A 22,453-nucleotide genomic window follows, 5' to 3' on the forward strand; every position below is an offset into this window, starting at 1 on the left:
GGTCTTTCTGTCTGACTAGGATCTGTCTAAATAGGGTCTGACTTGTTGGGGGTCCATTCATCTCTCCAGATGGGGGTCCATCTGTTCCTCTGGTTTGGGTTCTATCTGTCCAGCTTGGCTTGGGGGTCCGTTTATCTCTGACTGGGCATAGTGTCTCACTGTCTGGCTGGGGTCATCTGTCATGTGTCTAATTAGAAGTTCATCCATCCAATGGGGCCCTATCGGCTAGCAGGGATCTAGCCTATTCAAAGGACCCGCTGATTTGCAACGTACACCCAGCTGGTAGATGGTCTGGACAGTGGGCCATCTGTCTAGCTTAGGATGCTTATCTACCTGAGGGTCCGTCTACTTTTCTGGCCTGTTGACTGCTTGGGGATCTACCTGGCAGTCTTCCCAGATGGTGGTGCATCAATCTGTCTGCTAAATTGTGGGCTTGTGGAATTGATGAGTTGGTGGGGACTAACCACCTGTCTAGAAGTCCACTTATCTGCCTGGTTGGAAGGCTGTCTGGCTGGTTGGGGTGTCTGTACAATCAAGGGTCTATCTGGCTGGCTAGGAGTCCATCTGGCTACTTGGGAGTCTGTTTGACTAGGTCTGTCAGTCTGCCCACTTGGTGGTGGGTCTGTCTAGCTGAGAGGATGTCTGTGTGTCTGTTCATCTAAGGATTTGCTTATGTCTGTCTGGGAGTCTGTCCACCTAGAGGTCCATCTGACTGGTATCTGGCTAGCTGCCTATCTGGGAGAGGGGTCTTTTTGATGGTTTCTCTTGCTGGGTGTGATCTGTCAAGGTGTTAGTTTATTAATCTGACTGGAGGTCCATCCAACCGGCTGTGGACTGTCCTCTGAAATCTGGCTGTCTAGGTGTATGGTTATGTATTTGTCCTGATTGGGGGCCCATCTGACTGTGTAACCCATCTGGGGATTTTTTACCTGTCTGAAATCAGTCTGCTTGGTTATTATGCCTGGTGTGGATCCGTCCAAATGGTGGGGGGGGGGGGCAGGGAGGAGCAGCCAGCAGTCCTTTTTAGGGCCCACCCATTTCTCTGTGTCCAGCTGAATGTCTGAGCGAGGGAGACTCAGATACTGAGATGAACTAGTCCATTATGTGGTGATAGGGGCAGTTTCCAGAAGCCCATCTGTCCATCTTCTCTTTCACACCTGGGGGAACTTGCCTAGTACCCTGGGGTTGGGCCCATCCTGATGTTTATTATTGAATCTGTTCAGTGTGGTCTCACTAGCCATTATCTCCCAGCTACCTCCCCCAGCCTCAGGCCCTGAATGCTATAATCACTGGGGCAAAGCCCCATATTTCCACCCTGAGAAACTTTTATTTTGATCCAGGACCATCATTCCCATTCCCAACACTTCACACAGCAGAGAATGGCCGTCAGCAGTCCAGGTGCCCATGTGGGGCAACAGGCAGGCAGGGGTGCAGCACTCACACCTGGGTCCACTCAGCAGGGGGGTCCCGGGGCCCTTTAGGCCTTCCAATGCGCAGGTTGAAGCCTGGAAGAAGGGCACCGTGGGTTTCGTGGAGAAGCTGAGGTGTGGACACGTGTGGAAGGTCATCCTCAAGCTTTCAGGCCCTTGTGATTTACTGCAGCCACATCCACAGGACTCGGAGAGTGGGAGCCCCATGCCACTATCGCTAAACCCCCAACACCTGGTTTTCAGTCCAAGCTGCGGTATCCCAGCAACCCAGGCTTTGACTTACCTAGCCCACCGGTCTGAGCTCCATCCACCACGTCCTCGTAGGCGTCAGGCCCAGCGGGGCTTTGGTCAGCCAGAACTGTGGGCAGAAAACCACCCCCCACCCCCACGGATCGATTCAGGCAGCCCCGTGGAGCTCTGGAACCCACCCGGGGCAGAGCCTCATCCTCCAAGCTCCCAGGGGTTGGGGGTGGGGGCCTGGGGGCCGGCGCGGTAGGGGCGGGGCCAAAGGCCACCTCCGTCCGGACGAGCTGGTGTCGCCAGAGAAACGGACCCAGACTTAGGGCCACGGCTAGGCCTGGGGCACTTCCGGCCGAGCCGGGGCGGGCAACAGTCCCAGAGGCGCGGCCGGAGAGGCACCGACGTCAGCCTTGGCCGTGACCAGGCCGGCCTTAGGGGCGGGGGGTCCTCGAGGCCGCGGGGCCCTCCACACCGGCCACACGCCGTCTGGCGCAGGAGCTGGCGGGCGCCGGCCCTCCCGGCCCACACCCCGGCGGCCCGGACTCACCGCGCCCGGGCGGCGCCCCCTGCGCCTCCTCTGCGCGCGCCTGCGGCCTCCGGGCGCGCGGCAGCACCTGGCTGTAGAGCGGCGCCTCCTCCGCGCCGCGCCCCCGCGCCCCCGCCTCGGGCCCCGGGGGCGCCCTGCGCTTCTGCACCACCGCGTACGTGTCCGTGTCGGCCATAGCGGGAGCCGGGGACCCGGGCGCCGAGATGCTCCTGCGGGCGGGGCGGGCGGGGAGGAAGTGAAGACGCCGAGCCCGAGGAAGGAGGGGGTGGGGGCCGCTCGCGGCGCGCAAACCGCCCGCTTCCTTCCCGCCCGAGGCTGCTGGCGGGTCGGGAGAGGGGGAGCGGGCGGGTTTCCGTGGCGAGAGGGAGGGGCCTCTGGGTGAGGGGCGTCTCGCTGTGCGTCCGGAGGGCCCCGCTAGTTTGGTGGATGGAGGGAAGGGGCCAGCCTGGCGGGTGGAGGGCGCAGCGTATTGGTATTGCGGGGTGGTCCTGTCGTGCAGATGTTTGAATAAAGGAATGAGGAAGTGGCATGTAAAGGGGAGGGAGGGACGGCCTCAAGATGGAGAGCTAGTCTTAAAGAGGAGGGGTGACATCTCTGCTGCAAAGGAAGGTTGGGTCTGTGCCCCCAGCACCTGACACGACGCCTGACAAGTGGGCTGCATCAAGAAATATTTGCTAAGTTAATGACCGGGGAAGCAAGGAAACGGCTAACATTGAGGCGAGCCTTAGAAGCAGAGGCAATGAGATCTCTGGGATCAAAGTGTCGTCTTGGGGCAGGTTCCCAGAGTGCAGGCAAAGAGCGAGTCAGTGAATGTTTGGTAAATTGAACAGCAAGGAAGGGGCCGGTGTTGAAAGGGCGAGGAAAGGGTTACCTTGGGCATGAGAAATTGGAAAGGGAAGAATGAGGAGATAGGGCTGGGTGCCTGAGGACCTCACCAGGCTAATGGCGTGTGGTGGGAAGGATCCGGAAGGAAAGGGCGTCATCATAGAGTGGGGTACAATTCTGGGGAAGGACAGGAGGGGAAGGCTGCGAGGCGTGGAGGAAAGTTGCCAGACCCCTGATGGAAGTCACCACGGACTCTGGGGGGTAAGCTGAGGCGGAGTCTGATAAGGTCACAAGGAGGAGAACAAAGGTAGATATCATAGTCAGTCCCTGCTCCCAGAGGGAGTCCAGGGGCTAGATGCTGCAGTGATGGTGTCCACAGACCTCTGCTCTGGTCCTAGTCTCTGAGGGTGTTTGATGGTGGACAGGAAGACAGTAGGCAGGAGGCCTTGGTACCTCCTTGAAGTTCTGGTAAAGGGGGCTGGAGGTGTGGAGTGCTGAGAAGAACATCTGAACCACCAGGTTCCTATTCCTGTACTCCTCCTCGTGGGGGAAGAGGAATCATCAAAAAGGGAAGACAAGAGGAAGAGGCATGTGTCCTTGAATTGAGGAGACTAAGGCTCTCACCTTTGTCTGCACAGCTACAGGCCGCTGCTTTCTCATCTCCAGGACCACGCTGAAGAGGCTGCAGTTAGGTGGGATCATGTGGAGATAAAGAGGACACATGAGCAGGACCTGGTGGCCATGGGGCCTGCACTGCACCCAAGCACACATGCCCTATTCATACCTGGGTCAAGAGCACCTGTTTAATCCACAGTGCACGGGACACCTGTTCACCCACAACCTGCACTGACAAGCAAGAATAAGAGTAAGCTGGGTCAGGACCTGCCCACAACCCCTCTTGTACGAGGCATTTGGGGTTTTCAGTGAGGGCCCTAACTGGGGATCCCCTGCAGCACATTTTGATTCTCAGAATCCCCCAATTACAATTTAAAAGAAAACACTTTTTAATTGTTTACATTTGTTGAGCATCAACTGTGTGCTTACTCCCCAGCAGGCAGTCGGTGTCCAATAAATGCTAAATTTCAGTTGATGTGGTGTGAGCAGTGTAGCCTCAGGTTTCTCAAGAGGCACTCAGTGCTGATGCATAGGGGCACTTGTACCTCAATGTTTCAACAATAACCAAATTATGGAAAGAACCTAAATGTCCATCACCTGACGAATGGATAAAGAAGTTGTGGTTTATATATACAATGAAATCCTACTTGGTAATGAGAAAGAATGAAATATGGCCTTTTGTAGCACCATGGATGGAACTGGAGAGTGTTATGCTCTCTGTGAAATAAGTCATACAGAGAAAGACAGATAGCATATGTTTTCACTCTTATGTGGATCCTGAGAAACTTAACAGAAGACCATGGGGGAGGGGAAGGGGGGGGGAAGTTAGAGAGGGAGGGAGCCAAACCATAAGAGACTCTTAAAAACTGAGAATAAACTGAGGGTTGATGGCGGGTGGGAGGGAGGGGAAAGTGGGTGATGGGCATTGGGGGGGCATCTGTTGGGATGAGCACTGGGTGTTGTATGGAAACCAATTTGACAATAAATGTATTTAAAAAAAAAAAGAGGCACTCAATCTGCAAGACTGGCTCCAAGTTCTGCACTGGCCTCCCTGCCTCCCTCCCCCACTCCCAGTCACCTCTGTCTCACCACACTCCCATAAAACCCATTTCTTAAACCTGCAGTGGACACAGACGGGCCTGGGGCCATATCCCTGGAGGTGATGGGCTTCCTCTGCCATGGTGAGCACATGTTCAGGATTGCTAGTGACTCCTCTGTCTGGCCAGGACATATATTGCAGCTGGTACACAGATCGGCATTCCTGAAACACAGGAAAAGAGGGACAAATAATTAAAAAAAAAAAACATTTATGAGTACCTACTACATGTCAGGCTCAATTCTAAACATCTTTCATTTAAATCCAACAGATAATAACTGAGAAGATAAGTACTATTGCTAATGCCCATTTTACAGATGAGAAAATGGAGACAGAAAACAGCTCTCCCCATATGGGAGCCTCCTCCTCCCTTTTCAGTACCTTCTGAAAGGTGACCTAAAGTGCCCTGAGTATGATGTCTGTGTTCAGCCATGTCTCCCTTGTCTGAGGATGTGGGGCAGGTGGGAAGAGAAGGGAGAACAAAGACTACAGGTGCCAAAAGACATTTACAGAAAACAAAGCATTTCTGATTAAAAATCAAAGTCAAACAACATTGTTTTTAAAACGCATTCAGCCCTGGATACCGGATAAGATGGCGGCGTAGGAGGACGCTGGGCTCACCGCGCGTCCTGCTGATCACTTAGATTCCACCTACACCTGCCTAAATAACCCAGAAAACCGCCAGAGGATTAGCAGAACGGAGTCGCCGGAGCCAAGCGCAGACGAGAGGCCCACGGAAGAGGGTAGGAAGGGCGGTGAGGCGGTGCACGCTCCACGGACTGGCGGGAGGGAGCCGGGGCGGAGGGGCGGCTCGCCGGCCAAGCAGAGCCCCCAAGTCTGGCTTGCAAAAAGCGGAGGGGCCTGACGGACTGTGTTCCGACAGCAAGCGCGACTTAGCGGCTGGGAGGTCATAAGTTAACAGCTCTGCTCAGAAAGCGGGAAGGCTGGAGGACAAAGGGAAGGAAAGCTGCTGAGCCCCCGGACGACAGAGCTCAGTTTGGTGGGGAACAAAGGCGCTCGCCAGCGCCATCTCCCCCGCCCATCCCCCAGCCAAAATCCCAAAGAGAACCAGTTCCTGCCAGGGAACTTGCTCGCTCAGCGCAAACACCCAACTCTGCGCTTCTGCGGAGCCAAACCTCCGGCAGCGGATCTGACTCCCTGCTGCTGCCACAGGGCCCCTCCTGAAGAGGATCACCTAAGGAGAAGCAAGCTAAGCCTGCCCCTCCTGCCCCTGTGCACCTTGCCTACCCACCCCAGCTAAGACGCCAGATCCCCAGCACCACAAGACTGACAGTGTGCAAGTAGCCCAGACAGGCCACCCCACCCCACAGTGAATCCCGCCCCTAGGAGAGGGGAAGAGAAGGCACGCACCAGTCTGACGGTGGCCCCAGCGGTGGGCTGGGGGCAGACATCAGGTCTGACTGCGGCTCCGCCCACCAACTCCAGTTATACACCACAGCACAGGGGAAGTGCCCTGCAGGTCCTCACCACGCCAGGGACTATCCATAATGACCAAGCGGAAGAATTCCCCTCAGAAGAATCTCCAGGAAATAACAACAGCTAATGAGCTGATCAAAAAGGATTTAAATAATATAACAGAAAGTGAATTTAGAATAATAGTCATAAAATTAATCGCTGGGCTTGAAAACAGTATAGCTGACAGCAGAGAATCTCTTGCTACAGAGATCAAGGGACTAAGGAACAGTCACGAGGAGCTGAAAAACGCTTTAAATGAAATGCATAACAAAATGGAAACCACCACAGCTCGGATTGAAGAGGCAGAGGAGAGAATAGGTGAACTAGAAGATAAAGTTATGGAAAAAGAGGAAGCTGAGAAAAAGAGAGATAAAAAAATCCAGGAGTATGAGGGGAAAATCAGAGAACTAAGTGATACACTAAAAAGAAATAATATACGCATAATTGGTATCCCAGAGGAGGAAGAGAGAGGGAAAGGTGCTGAAGGGGTACTTGAAGAAATAATAGCTGAGAACTTCCCTGAACTGGGGAAGGAAAAAGGCATTGAAATCCAAGAGGCACAGAGAATTCCCTTCAGACGTAACTTGAATCGATCTTCTACACGACATATCATAATGAAACTGGCAAAATACAAGGATAAAGAGAAAATTCTGAAAGCAGCCAGGGGTAAACGTGCCCTCACATATAAAGGGAGACCTGTAAGACTCGTGACTGATCTCTCTTTTGAAACTTGGCAGGCCAGAAAGAATTGGCACGAGATTTTCAGTGTGCTAGACAGAAAAAAATATGCAGCCGAGAATCCTTTATCCAGCAAGTCTGTCATTTAGAATAGAAGGAGAGATAAAGGTCTTCCCAAACAGACAAAAACTGAAGGAATTTGTCACCACTAAACCAGCCCTACAAGAGATCCTAAGGGGGACCCTGTGAGACAAACTACCAGAGACATCACTACAAGCATAAAACATACAGACATCACAATGACTCTAAACCCATATCTTTCTATAATAACACTGAATGTAAATGGATTAAATGCGCCAACCAAAAGACATAGGGTATCAGAATGGATAAAAAAACAAGAGCCATCTATTTGCTGTCTACAAGAGACTCATTTTAGACCTGAGGACACCTTTAGATTGAGAGTGAGGGGATGGAGAACTATTTATCATGCTACTGGAAGCCAAAAGAAAGCTGGAGTAGCCATACTTATATCAGAGAAACTAGACTTTAAATTAAAGGCTGTAACAAGAGATGAAGAAGGACATTATATAATAGTGACAGGGACTATCCATCAGGAAGAGCTAACAATTATAAATGTCTATGCGCTGAATACCGGAGCACCCAAATATATAAAACAATTACTCATAAACATAAGCAACCTTATTGATAAGAATGTGGTAATTGCAGGGGACTTTAACACCCCACTTACAGAAATGGATAGATCATCTAGACACACGGTCAATAAAGAAACAAGGGCCCTGAATGAGACATTGGATCAGATGGACTTGACAGATATATTTAGAACTCTGCATCCCAAAGCAACAGAATATACTTTCTTCTCGAGTGCACATGGAACATTCTCCAAGATAGATCATATACTGGGTCACAAAACAGCCCTTCATAAGTTTACAAGAATTGAAATCATACCATGCATACTTTCAGACCACAATGCTATGAAGCTTGAAATCAACCACAGAAAAAAGTCTGGAAAACCTCCCAAAGCATGGAGGTTAAAGAACACCCTACTAACGAATGAGTGGGTCAACCAGGCAATTAGAGAAGAAATTAAAAAATATATGGAAACAAACGAAAATGAAAATACAACAATCCAAATGCTTTGGGATGCAGTGAAGGCAGTCCTGAGAGGAAAATACATTGCAATCCAGGCCTATCTCAAGAAACAAGAAAAATCCCAAATACAAAATCTAACAGCACACCTAAAGGAAATAGAAGCAGTACAGCAAAGGCAGCCTAAACCCAGCAGAAGAAGAGAAATAATAAAGATCAGAGCAGAAATAAACAATATAGAATCTAAAAAAACTGTAGAGCAGATCAACGAAACCAAGAGTTGGTTTTTTGAAAAAATAAACAAAATTGACAAACCTCTAGCCAGGCTTCTCAAAAAGAAAAGGGAGAGGACCCAAATAGATAAAATCATGAATGAAAATGGAATTATTACAACCAATCCCTCAGAGATACAAACAATTATCAGGGAATACTATGAAAAATTATATGCCAACAAATTGGACAACCTGGAAGAAATGGACAAATTCCTGAACACCCACACTCTTCCAAAACTCAATCAGGAGGAAATAGAAAGCTTGAACAGACCCATCACCAGTGAAGAAATTGAATCGGTTATCAAAAATCTCCCAACAAATAAGAGTCCAGGACCAGATGGCTTCCCAGGGGAGTTCTACCAGACGTTTAAAGCACAGATAATACCTATCCTTCTCAAGCTATTCCAAAAAATAGAAAGGGAGGGAAAACTTCCAGACTCACTCTATGAAGGCAGTATTACTTTGATTCCTAAACTAGACAGAGACCCAGTAAAAAAAGAGAACTACAGGCCAATATCCCTGATGAATATGGATGCAAAAATTCTCAATAAGATACTGGCAAATCGAATTCAACGGCATATAAAAAGAATTATTCACCATGATCAAGTGGGATTCATTCCTGGGATGCAGGGCTGGTTCAACATTCGCAAATCAATCAACGTGATACATCACATTAACAAAAAAAAAAGAGAAAAACCATATGATCCTGTCAATCGATGCAGAAAAGGCCTTTGACAAAATCCAGCACCCTTTCTTAATAAAAACCCTTGAGAAAGTCGGGATAGAAGGAACATACTTAAAGATCATAAAAGCCATTTATGAAAAGCCCACAGCTAACATCATCCTCAACGGGGAAAAACTGAGAGCTTTTCCCCTGAGATCAGGAAGACGACAGGGATGCCCACTCTCACCGCTGTTGTTTAACATAGTGCTGGAAGTTCTAGCATCAGCAATCAGACAACAAAAGGAAATCAAAGGCATCAAAATTGGCAAAGATGAAGTCAAGCTTTCGCTTTTTGCAGATGACATGATATTATACATGGAAAATCCGACAGACTCCACCAAAAGTCTGCTAGAACTGATCCATGAATTCAGCAAAGTTGCAGGATACAAAATCAATGTACAGAAATCAGTTGCATTCTTATACACTAACAATGAAGCAACAGAAAGACAAATAAAGAAACTGATCCCATTCACAATTGCACCAAGAAGCATAAAATACCTAGGAATAAATCTAACCAAAGATGTAAAGGATCTGTATGCTGAAAACTATAGAAAGCTTATGAAGGTAATTGAAGAAGATTTAAACAAAAATGGAAAGACATTCCCTGCTCATGGATTAGAAGAATAAATATTGTCAAAATGTCAATACTACCCAAAGCTATCTACACATTCAATGCAATCCCAATCAAAATTGCACCAGCATTCTTCTCGAAACTAGAAGAAGCAATCCTAAGATTCATATGGAACCACAAAAGGCCCCGAATAGCCAAAGTAATTTTGAAGAAGAAGACCAAAGCAGGAGGCATCACAATCCCAGACTTTAGCCTCTACTACAAAGCTGTAATCAGCAAGACAGCATGGTATTGGCACAAAAACAGACACATAGACCAATGGAATAGAATAGAAACCCCAGAACTAGACCCACAAACGTATGGCCAACTCATCTTTGACAAAGCAGGAAAGAACATCCAATGGAAAAAAGACAGTCTCTTTAACAAATGGTGCTGGGAGAACTGGACAGCAACATGCAGAAGGTTGAAACTAGACCACTTTCTCACACCATTCACAAAAATGAACTCAAAATGGATAAAGGACCTGAATGTGAGACAGGAAACCATCAAAACCTTAGAGGAGAAAGCAGGAAAAGACCTCTCTGACCTCAGCCGTAGCAATCTCTTACTTGACACATCCCCAAAGGCAAGGGAATTAAAAGCAAAAGTGAATTACTGGGACCTTATGAAGATAAAAAGCTTCTGCACAGCAAAGGAAACAACCAACAAAACGAAAAGGCAACCAACGGAATGGGAAAAGATATTTGCAAATGACATATCGGACAAAGGGCTAGTATCCAAAATCTATACAGAGCTCACCAAACTCCACACCCGAAAAGCAAATAACCCAGTGAAGAAATGGGCAGAAAACATGAATAGACACGTCTCTAAAGAAGACATCCGGATGGCCAACAGGCACATGAAAAGATGTTCAGCGTCGCTCCTTATCAGGGAAATACAAATCAAAACCACACTCAGGTATCACCTCACGCCAGTCAGAGTGGCCAAAATGAACAACTCAGGAGACTATAGATGCTGGAGAGGATGTGGAGAAACGGGAACCCTCTTGCACTGTTGGTGGGAATGCAAACTGGTGCAGCCACTCTGGAAAGCAGTGTGGAGGTTCCTCAGAAAATTAAAAATAGACCTACCCTATGACCCAGCAATAGCACTGCTAGGAATTTATCCAAGGGACACAGGAGTACTGATGCATAGGGGCACTTGTACCCCAATGTTCATAGCCGCACTCTCAACAATAGCCAAATTATGGAAAGAGCCTAAATGTCCATCAACTGATGAATGGATAAAGAAATTGTGGTTTATATACACTATGGAATACTACGTGGCAATGAGAAAAAATGAAATATGGCCTTTTGTAGCAACGTGGATGGAACTGGAGAGTGTGATGCTAAGTGAAATAAGCCATACAGAGAAAGACAGATACCATATGGTTTCACTCTTATGTGGATCCTGAGAAACTTAACAGGAACCCATGGGGGAGGGGAAGAAAAAAAAAAAAAAGAGGTTAGAGTGGGAGAGAGCCAAAGCATAAGAGACTGTTGAGAACTGAGAACAAACTAAGGGTTGATGGGGGGTGGGAGGGAGGAGAGGGTGGGTGATGGGTATTGAGGAGGGCACCTTTTGGGATGAGCACTGGGTGTTGTATGGAAACCAATTTGACAATAAATTTCATATATAAATAAAATAAATAAAAAATAAAAAATAAAACGCATTCAGCTAAAACATCCCCCATGGCTTTCCTGAAGGAAACATTTGATGGAGGAGGGAAAGAAGAAATATGATTAAACACCCCAGCAAGCTCATTTATAGTGAAAAAAAGAGATTTCCTCTGTTCTACAAGAGTTTTATTGCACTTCTCATGTACCAACTGTATGTATGACTTGAGGTGACAGATTTTCCTGACTTTTGAAATGTTAAGGGAAATAAGGATTTTAAGAACTTAACAAGGCACATTTGTATAACAGAGATAATCATGATCATAGTTAAAATGCAAAACGAATGCATGTATTGAGTTATGACTATTTGCATACTAATAAGTGTGAGGGGGCTGTGGGAAAACTGTTCATCCTTTCAGGCTCAGCCCTAAAGCCTTCCACCCTGAGAATCTTCTGTGAAACCTCCCTAACATTCAAGACTCCATAAAACACTGTTCCCACCTCTGCTCCAGCTTACCAGCACGGTGAAGAATAGTCCAATCTGTAGTGGTTCCTGTTCTTGGTCCCAGTAATGCTCACACTTTTTCTTCAAAAAGGTAAGGGAGAAAGGGCAAGGAATAAAGAGGGGCAGTCTGCTTTAGAGTTCTAGCTCAATACGTCCACACTCTCACAGGACACCTCAGGCATTGCTGCTGGAAGCACAGACAGCTGCAGCTATAGTGCAGGCCAGCTGGCAGAGCCTTGTCAGATTAAACACACACAGACATAGTGGTGACTTGAGCTTCTGACCATGCAGGAGGAAGACAGGCCAGAATATTCTCATACTGTAAGCAACTAAAAAAACTGGGTATGTTTTTTATGAGCCGCTATTTTCAGACATTGGACCACAGGCATTGCAGGATTGTGATCACTGAACAAAGGGAAACACATGGGTTAAATCTTATGACTACTCCAGCTTACTCCCTAGAGGCAGTCACCAGGCTGCAGGACATGGGGAGTCCAGAGATCCCACCGAGTTGAGGAGCCAGAGATTACGGCTAAGGGAGGAGAAGGCAGCTGGAATTTGAAGGGCAGAGTCCTGGAAAGAACAGAGATATGCAAACAAAAGTAAACAAACAAACCTCCAGAAGTCTGCATATGATCCCCTTGACTATTTTTAGCTGAGTAATAATCTGAGCAAATATGTCATGAAACTAGGCAAGAATAACTTCCCAAGAAAGGAGAATAACTAGGGACCTATAAGATGAACATTCCCTGCAATGTTCATAATGGGACAGAAATAATTTACATTCCTTCCAGCCTGAGTGGAGAGACCTGACTGACTATAAGGGCATTCAGTAGGGAATCAAAAAAGACCACACTTTAGGAGTAGAGTGAAATTAGTTCCAGAATAAAGGCCACTCTAGACCTGCCCTACAAAAGCTTAAAAACAAACCTTAAAATGATCAAACATCAAAAAGTAACTTAACTACCCTCCAGAAAAAGTCCAACACTCTTTAAAGGAAGACAATAAAATCCAACAGTGACCTGTGTAAAATTAAAAATGTCAAGCATCCAATAAAAATTTACTAGACACACTAGCAAACAACAAAATCCCTAACCAGGAGAAAAATCAGTGAAGACAAGATCCGGTAGGGATGAGGAAAGAATAGACCTTTAAACAATTTTTAAAAACATTTTAATTATACTTGAAGATGAAAAGGCAAACATGAACATGATGAAAGTGAAACAAAAGGTATAAAGAAGACCTAAATGGAACTTCTAGAGAGGAAAAATAAAATACATAAAATAAAAAATTCACTGTCTAATAGTAGATTAGACATAGAAGAAACAATTAAAAAAAAGACCATGACGACATAGCAATAGAAACTATTTAAAGTGGAAAAAAGAAAAAAAAAAATGACTGGGGATAAAATGAACATCAGTTAACAAAAAGAAACAAAAGTCAGCCAAACTGGCAAGGAAGAAGTCAAGCCTTCACTATTTGCAGATGACATGATACTCCATGTAGAAAGCCTGAAAGCCTCCACCAAAAATATTGCCAGAACTTATTTCAGCAAAATCACAGGATATAAAATCAATGTACAGAAAACTATTGCATTTCTATACACCAATAATGAAGCAGCAGAAAAAGAAATCAAAGAACTGATTCCATTTATAATTGTGCCAAGACCCAAAAGATACCTAGAAATAAGCCTAACCAAAGAGGTAAAACATCTGTACTCTGAAAACTATACAAGTCTTATGAAAGAAATGAAAGAGGACACAAAGACCTGGAAAAACACTCCATGCTCACAGATTGGAACAACAAACATTGTTAAAATGTCTATACCCAAGGAAATCTACATATTTAATGCAATCCCTATCAAAATACCAACAGCATTTTTTCACAGAGCTAGAACAAACAATCCTAAAATTTGTATGGAGCCACACAAGATCCCAAATAGCCAAAGCAATACTGAAACAGAAATGCAAAGCGGGAGGCACCATGATTCTGGACTTCAAGCTATATTACAAAACTATAGTAATCAAGGCAATATGGTACTGGCACAAAACAGACACAGAGATCAATGGAACAGAATAGAAAACCCAAAAATGGGCCCATAACTATATGGTCAACTGATCTTCAACAAAGCAGGAAAGAATACCCAATGGAAAAATGACAATCTCTTCAACAAATGGTGTTGGGAAAATGGGATGGCAACATGCAGAAGAATGAAACTGGACCCACAAAAATAAATTCAAAGTGGACGAAAGACCTAAATGTGAGACATGAAACCATCAAAACCATAGAGGAGAATACAGGCAGCAATTTCTTTGACCTCAGCGGGAGCAACTTCTTACCAGACAAATCACTGGAAGTAAGGGAAACTAAAGCAAAAATGGAGTATTAGTGTTTCATCAAGATAAAAAGCTTCTGCACAGTAAAGGAAACACTCAACAAAACTAAAAGGCAGCCTATGGAATGGGAGAAGTTATTTGCAAATGACATATCTGATAAAGGGTTAGTATCCAAAATCTACAAAGAACTTATCAAACTCAGCACCCAAAAAACAAGTAATCCAGCTAAAAAATGGGCAGAGGGAATGAATAGACATTTTTCCAAAGAAGACATCCAGATGGCTAACAGACACATGAAAAGATGCTCAACATCACTCATCATCAGGGAAATACAAATCAAAACCACGATGAGATGCCACCTCACACCTGTCAGAATGGCTAAAACTAACAACATGGGAAACAACAGATGTTGGTGAGGATGTGGAGAAAGAGGAACCCTCTTGTACTGTTGGTAGGGACACAAACTGGTGCAGCCACTCTGGAGAACAGGATGGAGGTTCCTCAAAAAGTTAAAAATAGAACTACCCTATGACCCAGCAATTGTGCCAGTAGGTATTTACCCAAAGGATACAAAAATACATATTCAAGGGGGTACATGCACCCCGATATTTATAGCAGCATTATCAACAGTAACCAAACTATGGAGAGAGCCCAAATGTCCATCGACTGATGAATGGATAAAGAAGTTGGGTATATGCATACAATGGAATATTATTTGGCCATCAAAAAGAATGAAATCTTGCCATTTGCAATGATATGGATGGAGCTACAGTGTATTATGCTAAGTGAAATATGTCAGACAAAGACAAATATCTTATGATTTCACTCATGTGTGGAATTTAAGAAATAAAACAGATGAACATAGGGGAAGGGGGGAAAAAGAGAGAGGGAAGCAAACCATAAGAGATTCTTAACTATAGAAAACAAACTCAGGATTGATGGAGGGAGGTGGGTGGGGGAATGGGCTAAACGGGTGATGGGTATTAAGGAGGGTACTTGTTATGATGAGCACTGTGTGTTATATGTAAGTGATGAATCACTAAATTAACTCCTGAAACCAATATTACACTATATGTTAACTAACTAGAATTTAAATTAAAATTTAAAGAAAAGAAAAAGAAATGTCTGTTTATGCCTTCTGTCCATTTTTTAATTGGATTATTTGGTTTTTTGGCTGTTGACTTGCATCAGTTCTCTATATATTTTGAATACTAACTCTTTATTGGATATGCCATTTGCAAATATCTTCTCCCATTCAGTGTAGGTTGCCCTTTAGTTTTGTTGTTGTTTCCTTTGCTGTACAGAAGGTTTTAATTTTGCCACAGCAATCAGAAAGAAAAGGAAATAAAAGGCACCCAAATTGGTAAGAAAGAAGTAAAACTTTCACTATTAGCAGATGACATAATACCCTATGATCCAGTAATCGCAGTACTTGGTATTTGAGAATATGAGAGAATATGAAAACATTAATTCAAAATGATATATGCACCCCTGTGTTTATTACAGAATTATTTACAATAGCCAAGTTATGGAAGCAGCCCAAGTGTCCATCAATAGACGAATAGATAAAGAAGATATTCAGCTATAGAAAAGAATGAAATTTTGCTATTTGCAACAACATGGATGGATCTAGAGGGTACAGTGCTAAGCGAAGTAAGTCAGAGAAAGACAAATACCATATGATTTCAGTCACATGTGGAACTTAAGAAACAAAACACATGAATGAAGAAAAAAAAGAGAGAAACCATAAAACAGACTCAAATATAGAGAACAAACTGATGATTACCAGAGGGGAGGTGGGGAAGGGGGAATGGGTAAAACGGGTAAAAGGGATTAAGAGTATGCTTATCTTGATGACCACTGAGTAATGTATAGAATTTTTGAATCACTATGTTGTACACTGTAACTAACACTGTATGCTAACTACACTGGAGTTAAAATAAAAAATTAAAAAATTAAGTGAAAGATAATCTAAAGCAAAAATAATAGCAGTGTATGGTAGAGTATTTTATATTTAGAATTAAAATCTATGGCGACAATAACGTGAAGCATGGAATGGGAAAATTGAAATATGCTAAAGTTCTTATATTTTAAATGAAATGGTATAATATTATTTGCTGTGATAAATTAGACCTAACTTGTAAACTCCAAAGCCACCACTAAGTACATAATACAAAGAGGTATAGCTAATAAGTCAATAATGACTATGAAATGAATTCATAAAAATTCTCAGTCTGAAAGAAGACAGAGAAGAAGAATGAAGGGACAAAGAACAGATGGAACAAATAGAAAACAGAAAGATGGTAGGTTTAAATTCAACATTACTGATAATTATATTAACAACTAAATACTCCAAATAAAGGCAGAAATTGTCAGACTGAATACTAAAGTAAGTCCCTACAATATGCCACCTACATGACACTTTAAAAATAATGATGGGGGTGCCTGGGTGGCTCAGTCTATTAAGCATCTGACTCTTGATATTGGCTCAGGTCATGATCTCACGTTCAGTGAGATCAAGTCCACAGTGGGGCTCTGCGCTGAGAACTCAGGGCCTCCTTGGGCTTCTCTTTCTCTCTCTTTCTGCCCCTCCCCCATACACACACACACACACACACACACACACACACACACACACACACACTCTCTCTCTCTCTCTCTCTCTCTCTCTCTCTCTCAAAATAAATAAATAAACTCAAAAAAATAAAAATAAGGATGAACATAGATTCTTTAAAAAAGTAAAAGAATGGAAAAAGATATGCACACCTGAGTAATTTAAATGGCTGTATTAATATCAAAGTACACTTCAGAAAAAGGAATATTGCCAGAGATAAAAAGAGACCTTACATATTGGAAAAGGGATTGATTCATCAGGAAGACATAATCCTAACTGTATATGTACTCAATTACAGATTTTTAAAATAACTGAAGCAGAAACTGACAGAACTGAAAAGACAAACCAGATAATTTTAAAATTAGAAAATTTCAATATTATTTCAGCAAATAATAAGGCAAGTAGACCCCCTCCGAAAAGGCCATACAAAACATAAGACTTAAATAACATTATACTAATTGTCAATTATAGAACAGCTGGAGACTTCACTCCTCTCTCAGCGATTGATAGAACATTTAGAGAAAAGTAATCAGTTAAGATTTATAAAATACAATAAAGATACAAAAATATTAAAATGTCAACAAAGACACAGTAAATTTGACTGACTTGATATTTATAGATCATTCCGCCCAACAAAAGCAGAACACACATTCTTTCTGAGTATTTACCAGAATATCTACCAATAATTAACCAATAAATACCAGAGTATTTACCAATATAGACCATATTCATAGCCATAAAACAAGTTTCAGTACATTTAGAAAGATTGAAATCATATAAAGTTGTTCCTTGACCACAGTGGAATTAACTAAAAATAACAGGAAGATATATGGGAAAATCCTCAAATATTTGGAAACTAAGAACAACTGGGGTAAAATACCACGAGTCAAAGAAGAAACCACAAGGGAAATTAGAAAATATTTTGAACTAATTGGAGAAGACACAACTTATCATGTTTGTGAGATGTAGCTAAAGCTTAAAGAAAAGTGAATAACACTAAATGCTTATACATAAAAAAAAGAAAAATTTCAAATCAATGATGTAAGTTTAAGAAATTAGGAAAATAAGAGCAAGTTAAACCTAAATAACCTTTAGGAAGGAAAAATGAAGAAGAGAAGATATTCATGAAATAGGAAATGAAAAAAAAATAAAGAAAATGAGTAAAGCCCAAAGCTGCTTCTTTGAAAAAAAATTAATACAGCTGATAAACCTCTAGCCCAGAGATGGCTAACATTTCCTATAAAGGCCCAGATAATAAATAACTACTTTACATTTGTGAGCCATTCAATCTACCCATCTTGAAACTAGTGAAATCTGCCATTGTAGTATGAAAGCAGGTATACATGATATATAAACATATGAGTGTGGCTATATTCTAACACATTTTATTTACAAGAAAAAAAAAGAAAAAGGCTGCAAGACAGACCTACTACAACAGCTAAAGTTTGCCCATCTTTACTCTAGCCAGACTGACTTAAGGAGTGACAGACGCCGACCACAAATTACCAAAGTCAGGAATGAAAAATGGACGTCACTACAGATTGTGCATACTCCATGATCAGCCATTCGCCCCGGGCAGTACTTACCCACCCCACAACCCTGTCCATGCAGGCCAGAATGCAGAATCATGTGCCTTCGATGCTGATATATGTTTACTGAGGAACTAATTTATGCTAACAGGCAAAATAGAGATCCCTGCCCTCCTGGACTTTCCTTCTTATCAGGAAGATGGAGAATAAACAATGTGTAGATTACCTTGTATGCTAGAAGTGGGAAGAACTGTGAGGCAAAAAGGAAAATAGGACAGGGAAGGAGAGTGGGAGTTCTGGGAGTTTTAAATGATGTAAGATCCAGGAAGGCCTCATGGAGGAAGTAGCCTTGAATGTTCCAGGCAGAGGGAACAGCCAACCCACAGGCTCTGAGGCAGAGCCATCCCTGACACATCTGAGGAACAGCAAAGGCCAGACTGGCTAGAGCAGAGTGAAGGAAGGAGAGGCAAAAAGACATCAGAGCTGTACCAGGGAAGCCAGAGTATAGGACCTGATGGTCTATGGTGCAGATTTGGGGTGGGAAGCCCAGCAGTAGAGGGGTTGTGAACACTGCAGGGATAAGCACCATGAATAAGACGAAAGACAGCAACAAAAAAATTAAAGAGCAATAGTGGAGTCACTCCAAGAACTGGGCCTTTCAGTAGTAGCATTAGGGAGGTGCTAGCAAGATTTCTCTTGCCTTCTCCCTGCACAAGGAAATGCATTCTAGAGAGCTGAGAACACCTACCTGCCCATTCTCCATATCTCGACATGCCTTCAGGATCACGGAGACACGAAAGATAAGGGGAGAGAGGAATGATTTGGGGACAGGAAAAACAACGCCAAGGGAGGACTCAGAATGTTAGCTCCCGGGGGGGGGGGGGGGGGGGGGGGGGGGGGGGGGGAGACTCCCAGACCGGGCGCCAGAAGTCTAGCAAGGTGTGAGGCAGGGGTCCCTGTGTGGTAATATAGGCCCGGCTTCCGTCTGCTCCCTGATAAAGGCTAAGTTCACCACCCAGATCCTGTTGTCACCCCCACCATGTCCACCCTGTCCCTGACTCCCAGCCTGACTTGGATGAAGTTGCCATTGATGTAGTGGCCGTGTCCCTCCTCCTGGAGCAGGGACAGGACCACTGGTGCCTGATCATCTGCCAGTGGGAGAGATGAGAAAAGGCACCAAGCCCCTGACAGCCTCCTGGATGAAAGCCAGCAGGGATGCTGCACACGCAGCAGGGGTCCACCTAGGTACACTCATGAGCTGCTCAGGAGAAAGGCAGCCACGGGGGTGCCTGGGTGATTCAGTTCATTATGCCTCCCGCTCTTGGTTTCAGCTCAGGTCATGGTCTCAGAGTTGGTGAATTCCAGTGGAGCCTGGAGTGGGGCTCCCACAGGTGGCAGCATGGAGCCTGCTTGGGATTTTCTCTCTCTCCCTCTCTCTCTCTCTCTCTGCCCCTCCCCTGCTCACACTGTCTCTCTCAAAATAAATAAATAAATAAATAAATAAATAAATAAATAAATAAATAAACTTAAAAGAACAAAAGAAAGAAAGGCAGCCACTGCAAGGATTGGCAAGGACCTGGGAGGGAGTGCTCTGGGAGCAAACTGGGGTGGACTGGACTGTGCTGCGGTGAGGGGTGGGTGCAGAACCCCATCTACTCCTGAAAGCCCCTGACTTACTTGGAAGCACATCTTTGTGGTGGTTTTTCCTCACATTCCCTGGCCGACTGCCAGCCTGGGTGGAATGCACAGGCTCAGTCTTCCATGTGGCTAAGCAGGCCTGGATGTCCTGGTTGGGAGGCACACCAAGCAGACCAGGGGAAGGAGAAGGAAAAGAGGAACCAGATCAAAGTCCTGGGGCACAGAGTGGCTTGTAGGGACACAAAGCACGTGGCCTGTGAGAGGCGAATGCAGACTTTTCCGGAAAGCATGGTGCCCTGCTAATGGTAGTGACCACGCGCCTTCTCTGTGCCAATGGCATTGAGTCATCGCCAGGTCTTCCCCAAGTGGGTACTATTATTGATGTCCCCACCGCGTAGGTAAGAAAGCTGAGGCACCACCACATGGTTGAGTGACTTGGCAAAAGTTCCCCCCCCCCCCCCGCCCCAGGAAGCGGCACAGTGAGGGTGGCATTCAGACCTCTCTGCATCTACACTATACACTCAATTGTATTGTATTGCAAACAATAACTATAACGTAGTATGTATTTAACAAGCATGATATATGATACATATAACAATATACACTGTATATGAATTATAACGTATAACATTACTTGTGTAACAAAATATTACAGATACCTTGTTACTGTTAGATTGTTATTAGTGGCGACTGTATTACTATCCTCCTCAGCTACTCATAATCAGACGGTGATAAGTAACACCTACCAAATGCCTACGATGCTGCATTACCGTTCCCTACGCACGGCTTGCACCTCCCCCCTGTAATGTTGAGAGTGTTTATAACTAGTGACAAAGACGCCTACAAAGTGAGCGCTCAAGATGTGCTAGGCGCTCTTTTAACCTACACCAGTTCCTCACGCCACTTTAGTCGGCAAGGGCCGCATTTCACCCGAGAAACCAATGCCAGAGGGGCCACGTGAAGCACCCGAGGCCACAGCGTCTATCAGAGCGCGGCGACCACTACCCGCCTCAGCGGGGCCTCTGCGCTCCTCTTCCCCCAGCCGTTTCCTTCCTAGAGAGGCCCTGGTGATCGGCTTCCAGCTTGATCCTGCACCTGCCTTCCCTTGCTGCGCCGTCTTCTGCTGCTGCCCAGACCGGCAGTGGGACGAGGTCACGGGAGCCCGGAGTGTGCGCGGTTCCGGAGCGGGACGCTGTCACGAGAGCCAGGAGTGTGGGCGGTTCCGGAGCGGGATGCGGTCATGGGAGGCAGGGGTGTGCGCGGTTCCGGAGCCGGACGAGGTCATGAGCCAGGGGTGTGCGCGGTTCCAGAGTCGGACGCCGTCACGGGAGGAAGGGGTGTGCGCGGTTCCGGAGCAGGACGAGGTCACGAGAATCAGGGGTGTGCGCGGCTCCGGAGCGGGACCTGGTCATGAGAGCCAGGGCCGTACGCGGTTCTGGAGCGGGACGAGGTCACGGAAGCCACGGCTGTGCGCGGTTCCGGAGCGAGACGCGGTCAGGGAAGCCAGGGCTGGGATGGGCGCGGTCCAGCCAGGCAGTTAGTGGATTCGCTTTCTGGGGCCCTGCAGGCGGAGGGCGAAGACAGAGACAGGGGAGAGAGTGACAGACCCGTGCTGGGGAGAGAACAACTTACCTCGAGGCCGGGAGACAGCCCCGGACGCCGACAGAGGGAGAGACGGAAGGAGGGCAGACCTCCAGACAGTCCAGGACTAGGAGCCGAAGCGCACCGTCTGGCGGTCCGCTCTCGCCCGCTCACGCTGAACTCGCCGGCAAGGGCCACCTCCTCCCGGCAGCCCGCCTCCAGCTGCTCCCGGACGCTCCGCTCCGCGCCACGTCCCAGCTGCGGCTCAGACGCCGCGGGCTAGCTACGTCGTGTCCGAGGACTGAGCCCCGAGCCAGTGGCCAGTATCCAGCATGCTGGAGGCGCGGCTGGCAGCGGAGGCCCCGCCTCCGACCTTGCGACCCAATGGAATCGCGCGACAGCCAGCAGGGCGCGCCCCTCGGCCAAGGCGTCCGGAGCTCGCCCTGGTAGCGCCCGCAGGCTCCGGGGCCCGTAGCAGCCAGCGCGGCGGGTCGCCTGCGGCTGTGCGGCGGGACTGAGTCCGGCGCCCGCGCCTCGCTTGGTCTGCGCGCGGGGCACGTCGGGTGACACCGCACAATCCCGCGGACGCTTCCTCTTGCTTGGAAGCCCGGGACCAACCTTCCAAGTGCCCGCGTTCGGTAGATGGCCATTCGTTCTCGCCTGGCCTCCCCCGTCGGGTCTCCCTGAGACATAGACTGGGCTCCGAGCCGGAGTGGTGCTGCAGTTGTGAGTGGACACGGTCGCCGAGATCGAGCTGCCACTCTTGCCTCGAGGACCCTGGGTTGGGGGTGTTCTTCGCCCGTGCGCTGTGGCGGGGCGCGAGAGAGGTCGCAGGAGGTTGCGGGGGGGGTGGGTGGGGGGTGACACCTGTGCACCCGTGCTGTGAGAAAGACCTAATGGAAGTGGATGCTTCTGTATCTCCGTATTTCCTGAGATTCCGTTTTCTGGGTCAGGCTAAGAGGAGCTGGGGAAGCAAACAACCAGTCTTAATTCAAGGATCTCAACCCGCATAAA

At 46.2% G+C, this 22,453-nt stretch overlaps 1 protein-coding gene across 1 annotated transcript; it reads right to left on the reverse strand.

Annotated features, from left to right (window-relative positions):
• Positions 1-1,307: 1,307 nt before the first annotated feature.
• Positions 1,308-22,089, reverse strand: PTPN18 (protein tyrosine phosphatase non-receptor type 18). The gene is given in 16 exon segments (XM_040463754.1): positions 1,308-1,505; positions 1,714-1,788; positions 2,218-2,769; positions 3,089-3,156; positions 3,395-3,582; positions 3,667-3,785; positions 3,848-3,888; positions 4,776-4,918; positions 5,135-5,197; positions 11,754-11,822; positions 18,969-19,019; positions 19,129-19,212; positions 19,292-19,368; positions 19,898-20,064; positions 21,585-21,697; positions 21,754-22,089. Coding segments are annotated over 16 exon segments (2,214 nt in total). The 3' UTR covers positions 1,308-1,437.
• Between the last annotated feature and the right edge of the window lie 364 nt (positions 22,090-22,453).

The sequence above is a fragment of the Herpailurus yagouaroundi genome, unplaced genomic scaffold, assembly GCF_014898765.1.
Source record: "Herpailurus yagouaroundi ecotype Mexico unplaced genomic scaffold, PumYag 426, whole genome shotgun sequence".
Classification (NCBI taxonomy): Eukaryota; Metazoa; Chordata; class Mammalia; order Carnivora; family Felidae; genus Herpailurus; species Herpailurus yagouaroundi.